This window comes from Rissa tridactyla, chromosome 1 (assembly GCF_028500815.1).
Source record: "Rissa tridactyla isolate bRisTri1 chromosome 1, bRisTri1.patW.cur.20221130, whole genome shotgun sequence".
In the NCBI taxonomy this organism is placed as follows: domain Eukaryota; kingdom Metazoa; phylum Chordata; class Aves; order Charadriiformes; family Laridae; genus Rissa; species Rissa tridactyla.
This window is the reverse complement of record NC_071466.1, coordinates 103,444,250-103,456,331: the sequence shown is the minus strand read 5'-3', so window position 1 is coordinate 103,456,331 and position 12,082 is coordinate 103,444,250. Positions and strand designations below refer to the sequence as shown.

The window sequence follows — 12,082 nt, the reverse complement described above, 5'->3', positions numbered from 1 at the left end:
TTCTGTGTATGTCACCTTTCTTAGCAAGTTGGTGTAGAGTGGTGTATGAAGTAGTACAGAGTGTGTCACCTTCTCCTTAGGCTGGGCTTTTTCTGAAGTAACTGAAAGGGCTTCTGTGAGAGTGCAAATGATAGCATGGGGGGGCAGTGTTGATTCTTTCAAAGCTTTTCATGTTGGGTTTTTGTTTGCCTTTTTAAAAAATGTATTTATTTTTTTAGCTTTGTGATTCTTAGCAGAGCTTCAGCTCGTTTATCTTCCACTAGTATGTAGATGGTTGGGGGCTTAGGATGTTTGCTGAATCTGTTATTTCCCTAGACCTCCTGGCTGGTAAATGATACGAAAATTAGTGGAATACAATATTCATAGCAACAAATTGTATGAAAATGAGTGCAGTGCAATAGTTGTGGCATGGGTCACAGCTTAATAGCGTGTCTCTTAGAGACAGCTCTTGTCCTGGTGACCGTTGCATGAACCATCTTCCTGTCACTCAGAATGGCATGGGATTCCCCCATCTGTGTGGGGTGTTTGCCCGGAAAGCAAAATTAAGCAATCTTCCTCTTCCTTACCAAGTGTCGTGACGTAGCTGTGCTGCTTTAAAACTCCCAGAGCTATCCAGGCTGTGTCTCTTACCTCGGATCCAGAGCCATCAGTGTGGCAGCACCAGCTATTCACAGGTCAGCTGAGAGGTGCTTTGTGGCATGCCTACTGGTCGTCCTTCTCCCAGACTTTTGCTGTACGTTTTCTTCGTGTAGTTAATTCCATTTCTTAACTGCAATTCAAGTCTATATATACAGCCTGTCATAAAACTGAGTGATTGACAGCAAAAGGACAAGTGCGATGTGCAAAAGGACAAGTGCGATGTGCACGACAAAGCTACTGCTGGACTTAGCCAGGTTTTGGTAGTGTCTTTAGTGAACAGTAAAGAATTAAACTGGAAAAATACATATTCATAGGTCAATAGGGAGGATAGTTGTCTCCTTAACAAAGTGCTTTTCCTGCTCTGAGTTCTGTAGTGCTTTGGCATCATCTGTCTCAGATATACTGCACTACAGGCACATTACAAATTTAAGAATATCCAGGAGACTTTACAGAGAATGAGAATTTTCCTGCCAATTGATCTGTAAAGCTGAGATTTTTTCAAAGCCTGCCATAGGGGATTGTGGCCCGCAGCTGTCACTGGAATGAGCAGTTCTGCTTTCCCAGGCAGCTTTGAAGACCTCAGATCATACATATAATTGACTTGTTTCTTCTCAGGAAATTATATTCACTGAGCAGGTGGTGCATTATATATATGTATAAAAATGAATTTAGGTCCTTCTCTTAAATGCATCTCTTGGCAGAAAACACCCTCCTTTTTTTAGAGTCCTAATATTGACAGCTTTTGCATTTAAGTAATTATGAAAGTAGTATGTTTCAGGAGCTGTGTGGATATGTCTGAAGAATCAAACTTTTAAATCACTGGTTTACTGATATTTTAAACTGAAGTTGAATTAGCTGCTAATTCACATTTATGGTATTAATTGCCGTAGTAGAACATTACTGTTTTGTTTTTAAAGTATTTAAGAGTGTAATTCAAGTAACATCTCACTAAATCATAACAAATACTGTTCACTTTATGGATGATTAAAATATGACAAGGACACATCAGTTCCAGTGTTGGTTAGGTATGTAAATTTAGTGGAGGTATTAAGCCTGAGTGACTTGCCCATGGCCACCATGGGCCCAAAAAAACAGTAGGAGAATGTAAATAAGGATTCCAACTTTTATCTGCTAACGGGCAATAGGTTTGTGCCAAGTATTTGTTTTACTAGCCACTACTTGTTTATCATTTTTAATGTGATGTATTAAAATTGCTTTTAACATGGTGCATTTTTTTTTTTTTTAATACTGTATTACGTGTATCAGGAGGTGGTTATTTCTGGAACAAACAAAAGTGAACTGATTTAAATAAGGTGTGTAATAGTATTTGAATTCAAGGAATGTTTAAGCTCCGGATTTGTTTGCTGTTTAAGATGATAGAGAAGCATTGAATCTCTCAAAGCAGCTTTCAAACAAAGGGTCCAGGCTGGGGCTGGGCGATGACATTGCAGAGCCACTGCTGCATATTTGGTCAGTGCTAAACTGGAGAATATTGCGACTGCTTGTAAAATGGTAGATCTCAGTAGCACAGTCTGTGGGCTTGCACTTTGCGGCGTACCTGTTTTCTTTGGCCTCGCCAGGCTATGCCTTAATCATACGCTTGTGACACTTCATGCTTCAGGGCATCAGATAAAGGAGGTGGTTTGGGGGATGCGGTTGGTATGTAGGGTATTTTTACTTTGGGGAGATGGTACAAGGGTGGCTGCAAAACAGATCTTAAAGAAAAAAAACCCCAAAGATTCAGACACTCCTTTGGGAAGGTAGTGGCTCAAACTTTTTGCAGACCAGCGAACTGGAAGGAGCTATGACAGGGGCTTTGGGGAGAAGAAAGTGGCCAGGTGTAGCTGGGTTTTGAATACTGGGCATCTTGCTGTCCCCTAGAGATTTGTTGTGAGTGATTTTATCCCGCCCCCCCCAATGTTAATTCTCTTCTTATTTTTGTTATCTCAGTTGTAGAAAAGATGATATACATCAGCGTGATCAGTCCTCAGATTTAGTACAGTTTTGTAAATAGGTAGAGCACTGTGGCCTTTCCCTTCTATTTTGTTTTGTGTATGTGGGTGCTTCCCCCTATTAAATCTACCTGTAATACAGTAATATTTTTAGATCTTTCTCCCCACATTTTTATTATTTCATTTATTTAGGAGTTCTTCAGCTACGCTGTGTGTAATTCTGATTATTCATAACAATTTCCATGTTCTATTTGCCAGTTTTTCATTGCCTTGTTGTTTTTTTCCCTTTCAAATTTGATTTTGAAAAGATGGCAATTTTCTTTTGTTATTTGCTTGCTTGCCTCTTAATCTTTTTGTTTTGCTGTTCACTCCCAGTTATCTCATCAGCCCACTTGTTCTCTGAAATAGCAAACTCAGGTCCTACTCTTTGTTCTTGATGAATTGTATTTTGGGAGCTTATCTTAACACGCGCATGGGGAATTTTCTGTAGAAGGTGTGCAGGGACCCTGGTGATTGCCAGGGTCCACTAAAGAGCACAGAGTATATGCACTGAGAGTGTCTAATGGGATCAGGAGTCAGAAAATCCAGGTTGCAGTGTTAGTTGTGCTGTGGGCTTGTTTGTGGGATGGGGGAAAAAGGCAAGGCAAGGAGGTCTTTGCCCAAGGATGCAGCATGATGAACTCAACTTGGCTTCCAGTCCCTGCAGGGCTGCGATTCCTCCCCAGGAGCTGGAAGTACCAAGCTACAGCGGCAGGGAAGGCTGCGGGACCATCCTGGACTTCCCACAAATCATTCCCACCCCCTCTGGGTGGTTTAGGGTACCTCCTGCGGGACCACCGTGTGTTTTGCCTTCATTATGTGGCGCAGGACGTAACGTTGCTTTGCCAAAGCGTGTACTCAGACAAGGCGGCATGACTCTCCCATTTCTTGGTGACGTGGTGGCCCCACGCACAAGAAATAGATCGTTGTTAAGAGGAGCATTTCAGTAATTAAGAGGAGTATTTCAGTAATTAAGCATCATGTTGGTTAAGAGATTTCAATATTTTGGAAACATATCTATGTAAATTATGTTACACGTTCAAACTTTTCCTCTTCCCATAAAGTATCTGAGCTTACACAACTTATCTTTAAACAAGCAGCTTGTGGCAGAATAGTATTCCGTGTGGACAGGAGATGCTGAAGTGTCTTCCAATAACCCACGCTGTTTGGATACGATTTTATTTACTTTATTTGTAAGAGTAAAATAATAGTTACCCATCAGAACTGTTCTCTGGAGCGTTTACAAGTTTTAACAACCCTTCTCTTCTCTCCATCCCCGAGCAAAACACAAACTATTGTATACTTAAAGGACTTCATCCTGCAGATAAATGTACCGACATGTTTAGCTTCACTCAGGTAGACTCTTGATGATTTTCATGGCTATTGAAGACCAAAGAGGAGGAAAGAAAAAGAGATGAAAGGGGTTGCGAAGAAAAACAGATGAAAGAGGTTGCAAGCTTTCCTTTATTAATACCACCAAATGAAATTTATAGCTAATGCACAACCTGTGTTGTTTGTTTCTGTTCAGATTTTAGAACATCTGCTTCAGCAAAAAGGAGTTTTGGGTCTGTAATGCACTTGGATGAGAACAAAACCAGTTTGAATATTTGAGTATTATGCACATTTGTAGTATTTTCTGCTAAGTTGATTGTCTTCTTCCACTAGATGGGGCTTTCTTCATTGATGAGTTGAACCATTACTTTTCCTTAAAATGCTTTTGTCCGCGTGCACATGCATGTAAGTGTGCATGTGCCTCAGCTATCAGAGCCCTCAAACGGTTATTTTCCCCTCACCTTATCGGTGGGAGTGCAGTTTGCAATTTTGGTGCTTCTGAGAAATAGTTGCAATAGTTTCAGAAATGGTGCAATAGTTGGTGATGTTTGAGGCACCAGTATCATTTTCTGATGCACTAAATTCCATAGTGTCCTTGTGCGAGCACATTGATTCAATGTGATGGCCGCTCTTAAGTAGCGGGCCTGGTGGGATGGGACTCAGTCAGCATTTTGGTGGGTTTTAAGCTGTGAATTGTACAGAAGGCAGAGAAGTGACACAAGCAAAATTAATACTTGCTGTGCAACTTCAGCCCCGCTTACAACAATTTTGCAAACTTTTCAAATGCTGCCCAGTGAGCATGACTTTTCAAATACTCCAAAGATGTCAGGCTGGTTTCTTTTTTGCAGTGTAACAGTATTTATTTTTTTTTTTATTTTTCTACAGTGCTGCAAAATGTCTTTCCATTATTTAATTAGCATAATAACAGGCATCTTTGTACAGGATTTGGCAAATGAAATTTTTGAAGACTGTGGGTGGTAAAATGTATTTTTCCCCAAAGTACTTGCTCATTATGGATTACTTGCGTCATTGCTGTGGCACAGTCTGGTTACTAACGTACCAGCTTTTGGTTTTGATCTGGTACTTCCCAATTGCTGTCCTTGTGACTTTCAAGGGACGTCCATCTATTCCATACCTTTTTTTAAAAAAACTAAAGTAACACGTGTACGAGTCCTTCCAGCTACAAAATGGTGATCCTTCTGAGCACGAACTTGCCAGCCTGCTCTGCTGAGGAAGGGTAGCTACCACCAGAGTCGAGAAGAAAAGCAAACTACGTCTCTTCAGAGCAACGCAGTGGTCCCAAAGATGAAGTGATCGTTCAGGTAGCAAAACAATTTCATTTATATAGGGTTACCTTAACGAGGACGAATGTCCAGCTGCTCTCACGCGAGTGCCACAGCTTGCTTTCCTCGAAGCAGTTTCCTGTTTCCCTGTTCAGCTCTACCTGTTCATCAAAACATTTTTTTTCCTTTGTATCTTCCACTGGGGAAGCTCACATAGACTTACTGCCACCGTGTAAAGGAGAAATTTAAGCATACAGACCTTTTTTGGGCACAACCATGGTACCACACAGCCTCTTCCAAGTCCACCGTACGTGTGCTTTTCCCTCAGCTCCCCAGGCTGACAAAGTTGTATTCTAGGAGGATTTAAGAGTGAGTTTTGATCCAGGTGCTTTTCAGGGTTCTTTGAAGTCCTAGGCTGTCTATTTGAAAGCAAAATATTTGAGTATCCGTAGGACTCAGGGTTCAAACAATTTCTGGCTTGAACATGCTAAAAAAGATAAATGAAACCTGGCTTTTTTTTTTTTCTCCCCTTTTTTTTTTTTCCTCTTGTGAAAAGGTATGTTCTCCTTTATTAGAGATTTTTAAATTTTTTTCAGTTAAATCGATTGTTTTAATATGTTTCAGTCTGCTCTCCTGTATTTAAATCATCCTTCTATTTACAGTTGAGCAGGCTGACAAAAATAACTGTGGTCTCATAGTGAATCAGTGGAATTTTCCTGCATTTCTCCCCTGATGACTCGGCCGACTCCTAGAGAGCCTAAATGCTTCTGCATTTTAGCTTGCAAGAATGAGGTGGTTTCCCTCCTGCATTCCTGTATTTTTCCCTGTCTTTAAGTCTCACTGGGATTTGGTTTTGTTTACTACACAAACAGTAGCTACAGCCTTGCGTATTGGGTCATAGATCACTGCCTGAAATTAAGGTTGCTGCTTGCCTTATTGAGGGTGGATTAAAAAAACCCACAGCCTCGTGACAGCTGATTTAAATGTGTATATTTTGGGGGAAGGGGTTCCAGATCTCCTCAGGAATTGCATTGTCAGTTGTGTTCGGTTATTGCTTTTGCAGCCGTTGGTTTCTTCTCTTTCTTTAATGAAAAAATAATTATTTTTTTTTTTTACGCTGGCCCTCTTTTCCTTCTCTCTCTTTTGGCACAGGAAGGCAGTCGTTGCTTGTTAACGCTGAAGAGGTGGTGGTTGTTTTTTAAAAACTCGCATTGTCCCCAATTACTGCGGTTTTGTATCGTCAGATAAAATACCTATTCTGCGAGGAGTCATAAAGATATGCTGTAACAGCTCATCCTCCCATCCCCCCCTTCTCCTTCAGTTATCAACAGTGCGTCAGTGGAAATTTCCACCCTTTGCTAATGTGAGAGAAAGCACAAAGTTGCAAAGCAGCCTTTGGAGGGGAAAAAAAAAAAAAATTGCCGTTTTAGGAACACAATGAAAAGCAGCATACGACTTGCAAGCAGAAATGAAATTACATTCTGGAGAAACGGTGGGACTAAAATGGTGCCGCAAAAAAGAGCACGGTTTGCAAGACGAACGAATGCTCTTGCTAAGGGAAGGGGGCATGAAAGTGGTAGTGGATCACCAGCTAGAATTTCTCCCCCCACCCTGCTTTCTGTAAGTTGCGACTGTGAGAGGATTTGGAAGGCGTCTTCCCAAGCAGAAGAGTTAAGTGTCATCTGTTAAATTTACCAGTGGCTTTTAATGGCTTTAACAGAAACACGACTTTCCCTTTTTCAGGGGCATGCATCCTTCAGATGTTGCTGTGCGGTATTTATAACTAGTTGTCCAAGCTGAAAAATTGTTTTTCTCCCTAAACTTTAACTGGGGGGCATGTCTTAATTATGGAGATCAGAAAATGGTAGGCAGTTCAGTTTTCAAATACATTAAGCCAAGTCCCATTCCCCATTGAAGCCTGTGGGGATTCACAAGGAGGACTTGAGCCCACCAGAGTTCCTCCAAATCCTTCTTGAGGTAGGTTATTCCTGTAGCTCTTGGTAGCCCTGCTGCAGTCAGAGGAGCAGCACCTTCGCTGACGTGACCTGGCACCGGTCCCTTGGCTTCAGTGACGCTCGGCCACAGCCCGCACCAGCTGGGCATCTCTTCTGGAGGACTCATTGCTTCAGCACGGGCTGCAGGGAGATTTTTTCCACCAGACCCTTCACATACGAGAATTCAGTGCTTCAGCCTGCTCTTTCTGAAAAAGACTTCAGAGCTGAGTGGTGGCTATTGACATTTTCAGGATTAGGTTATCTGGCTACAGAGAAGTTTCTTTGCTGTGTTTTCCACGGGTGGATTCCACCCCTGTGCAGTAATCCAGCGCGCGCCGCTTGAGTCATTTTTGGCCCAACGGGTCTGCTTTGTGTGTAATATTTTTGATGTAACAGATTTAGTTGGATGAAACTGAACTCTGTGCAGCATGAAGAACGTGAGTGTGTCTGTTGCTCGTGACCCCATCCGCCTGTATTTCCTGTTCAGACTCAGAGTTCAACTTCTGGTCTTGGGGACTTACCACTCAAGGTTACCTTCATGAAGGTGGACTGTGCAGTGTGATGCTCACGCTATAGCTGCCTTAGTAAGAATCCGTACCTCTTGCAGAACAAATTCCTCCCTGTTAGGTACAGTTTTTAAATGAAACTGGGACGCTTGGTCCTGCTTGGGTAATATGGCTTCATTTAAGGGATATCACTTTCAGGTTATACTGATGCTTCATGGGGAGATGTGCTTGAGTGGACTAGGAGGAAAGGGGAGCTGTCATAATAGGATCCGTAGAGGTTAAAATGAAATAGCAAGGTGAGAAGTGCTGTGCTGTACATTTAGTCTTTAAATGCTAGCCTTGGAAACAAGGGGAGTGGTTAGTCCTCAGTAGGATTTCTGACACAATTGTGGTGTCTCTTTCATAGAATCATAGGTTTTCAGAAGAGCCTATGCCAGCCACACAATGCCTGTAGCACCTAGAATCATAGAATCATAGAATGTGTTGGGTTGGAAGGAACCTCTAAAGGTCATCTAGTCCAACCCCCCTGCAGTAAGCAGGGACATATTCAACTAGATCAGGTTGCTCAGAGCCTCATCCAGCCTGACCTTGAATGTCTCCAGGACTGGGGCCTCCACCACCTCTCTGGGCAACCTGTTCCAGTGTCTCACCACCCTCATTGTAAAGAACTTCATCCTAATGTCTAATCTAAACCTACCCTGCTCTAGTGTAAAACCGTTGCCCCTCGTCCTATTGCTACATTCCCTTGCAAACAGCCCCTCCCCAGCTTTCTTGTAGGCCCCCTTCAGGTACTGGAAGGCCACTCTAAGGTCTCCATATACTACATTATAAGCTCTCTATTACTATACTATAGTCAATGCCACGCCAAATGCAGACACAGTGATTAAAAAGTGTTCTGGTTACAGCTCTGCTGATAGTGCTGGTCCATTCACAGCATTTCAAGGCGAGAGGGATGGCCAGTGACAAGGGATGGCTCGCTTATTTTTTGCATTACTATGATGGCTGGCACTAGGTCACTCAAAATTTGCAGGAACAGTAGACATCATGTTGCTAATGAATTTAAGGTACATATCACATACGCTCCTCGGGTGCCAACTATGCAAGGGGGCATTGCCTGTATGTGGCTTCAGATCCCGCCTCAGATTGAAAATTTCAGCCATGTTTGCATCAAAGATGTGCCTAATTTGGGATAAGGCCATTTCCTTGGGTTTCTTTTGCTGGTTGAGGTGTTTTTCTTTTAATTTCCGTTCAGCTCTGAGGCAGAACTTTAAAGGAAGAAATGTGCCTGTACGTATATAAGCTTGAGACGTTTCACACTGGCATCTGTTTCCCAAAGAAACAATGTTGTGAATTCAAAGGAGCAGGATGCATGTTCTAACTGAAATGAATGTACAACCCTACTTTTTTTTTTTTTTTTTTTTTCCCTAACTGTTCAGATCGAGGCATGGAAGTGAATGGAGTAGGTACAAGAAGAGTAAGCTCTTCTTAGTCCCCCTGGGTAAGCGGTGCTGTACAACAAAGAAAATTCAGGCTGAGCCTACCTCAGTTGAACTTTTCTTATTTGAAATCAAGATAATACTGAGCTTTTATTTGAAACAATACTGGTACCAAAATGTAAGAAAAGACCTGAAAGTTTCACTTAAGAAATCACACAGAACAGTCACTTGAATTGAAGTTGTTGCAGTATAGGTAATTTTTTGTGTGTGTATGTTTCTCATTGCAGGTATTTTTTGATAGACTTAGAGGGGCCACCTTCGATTGTGTCGACCATGATGGATCATTTAGGACGTGATATTGATGTAATTAGACGTGCTTTTATAAAGCATCCTGTATCAAAGACAGAAGAATGCAGTGGCATAATCCCAGTCAACTATGAAGATAAACTAATTGCCAAGAAGAAGTGAATATTCCAAATAGCATGTTTAAAACTTTTTTTAAAAAAATTATTTGGAAAACAATTGTGATAACTAATGTCCATCAAAAATAATCAGTTTTGGCCACGTTGTGTATGTGGTATAGTACACTATCTTAAATTATTGTAACATTTGATGTTTCTTTTTGTTTAAAATAATTTGAATAAGGTTAATCCGTATGTTTATCTTGATATTTGTCAACTCTGAAAATTGATTTTCTTTTCTCTTAGAGCATTACACTGATAATGAAGATTTATCCATCATCAGAATGCTAAAAATAGCATTCTTTTCCAAAGACAGATTAGTTCAAAATATGTATATTTACATAAGAGATTAAGAACTCTACAATGTAAATATAGCAGTATGGGATGTGATTTGTTGGAGGTATTTTTTTTGCTTGTTTTTGGAAAAGGTAATAAAAGCGTGATTAAAAATAAAACTTGACTCATTTTTTAAAAGCAGAGAAGGTACAAGAAAAAAAATAACGTACACTGCCAAAAGACACGTCATACTTCCTTCTTTAAGGTAATAACTCTATTCAAAGTACAGGTAAAAAATTATTCTCTATAGAAAAGGCCAGAAACTTCCAGGTGCCATGTTAGAGAATAACTATGCTTATATATCAACAGAAGAATAAAAGATGCTTTGTTTTACCATCAGCAAGACACAGGTGAACGTTTCAAACTGAGAAAAACATCAGGACAAAGGTCTTGGCGTATATTTTGTCTTTCTTTTGCTCTTGCGAAAATCAGAGAAAAAGAAATGCACGTGAAAGATGACATCAGTGTAGTGCGACCTCCTGCAGGTCTGCCATAAATTCAGTAGTTTCCAGCGGATCTCCGTATTTCCCCCGTGCTACTGAAGGAATGCACTGGCCGTTTCTCCTTCTGAAGGAGTGCGTGTGTATATAGTTATTTCTGTAGAAGAAAGTAAGTTGACACTGATATGTTTTTATGCAAAGAGAATATTCTTTACCTGAATGAGCTTCATCCAGAAGCCAGCTCCTCTGGCACTCCAGCTTTGTGCGTTGCTGTCCTGATTTGAGGTAAAACAGAACCCAGAGGCCAAGGGCAGATTCCCAGAGACCTGTGACAGGTCTCCTTGGTGAGACTACTCTCTAGCCTGCTGTTTCATCATGGGTTTGTCTCTCTCTCTCATGGAGGTAGCTGGGTCATTTTTTGGGTGGGGGGATGCTGGTTTTTTCCTTGGATGCAGAACTTCAGGGTTGGGGTGGGAATTTTTTCTTCTGAGGGGAAAAAATGCATTAGAAAAATGAAAGAGGAAATTTTCTTTCTGTACATCTTTATTTAGGAAACATGAATGCGCGCGTTTTGGTGGGTTTTGGATTTTTTTCTGTTTTTTTTTTTTTTTTTTTCCCCCTGCTTTTAAATCTACTTTTCTTTTAGGAGCAGACTGTCCATTTTGTCTCTTCTTTCCTGGAAAAAATGTTGGAAGAACAGAGGGAATGCACTGCATGCTCACTGAAGCTGGATCTGTATTACACGTGCTTTTATTTTTGCGGTTACCGCTAGTTTCAATCACGTGGTTGCTGTCTGCACCGATACCTGCTCCAGGCAGAGCTTTTCCTATCAATGATTTTTGCTTGTAGGAGAGACCTTCCTTTCATACAGGTGTGAGCTCAGCCAGGAGGAGCCGTAGGTTTGTAAGTCTGGGTTTGGCTCCCTGAGCTGCCCTTTCCGGTGGGCTGCCGAAAATTCAGCTTCACAGCATAGAAAGCGCAAACTACAAATAGGAAAATACAGAATGCTTTAAAGAATGTGTCTTCTCAGAAGCTTTTCTTAAATAGCAAGTGGATGGAAAGCCTATAGTTTAAAGTCACTTTGCTTCTGACTAGGACTTTGGGGCCTAGATTTTGTTTGAGTAGAAAGGAGAATATATAAACTTTCAGCTTCACAAAATGAGCAAGATATTGTCAACAGAGGCTGTACACGTATAAATGTTGTATGTTTGTCTTTATTCAATTTCCTTTAGCATAGTATTAAATTTTTCATTTAATTTGTTCCATTTTCTAGGTTGATGCCTGCATTCAGTAGCAAAATCCTAGACGCTCATTAGAGATGAGCCTGTCATATTATTATTAAATACGTGACATCATTTGTTGTGAATTAGGACCTTTGGTCAGTCAGACATTCATGCCCCTCTTTTCTGTGGGGCCTATTTCAGATCTTAGCAGAAGATCGATGGATGCCAAGAGCAGAAGACTTGGGGTCCCGAGTCCAGCTCATCCCAAGAGCAACTGAGCAGCGGCACATCTCTCAGAGCCACAGCTGATCCCAAAGATCCCAGCTCTGAGGGAAAGTGGTCTCCAGTAGGCCACAAAAGAAGGCGTAAGGAGATGATACCAAGGCTGTTTTCCTGTCTTCTGAAGGGGAGTGACTGAAAGTCAGCTTGGCCTTTGGGGTA

General features: G+C 41.3%; 1 protein-coding gene across 1 annotated transcript in view; it reads left to right on the top strand.

Annotated features, from left to right (window-relative positions):
* Positions 1–10,097, top strand: part of MRPS6 (mitochondrial ribosomal protein S6) — a 46,196-nt gene extending 36,099 nt beyond the window's left edge. The window contains exon 3 of the mRNA XM_054189703.1: positions 9,469–10,097. Coding sequence (XP_054045678.1) covers positions 9,469–9,649 — 181 coding nt within the window. The 3' untranslated portion in view covers positions 9,650–10,097. The remainder of the gene's footprint in view (positions 1–9,468) is intronic.
* The last annotated feature ends 1,985 nt before the right edge of the window (positions 10,098–12,082 follow it).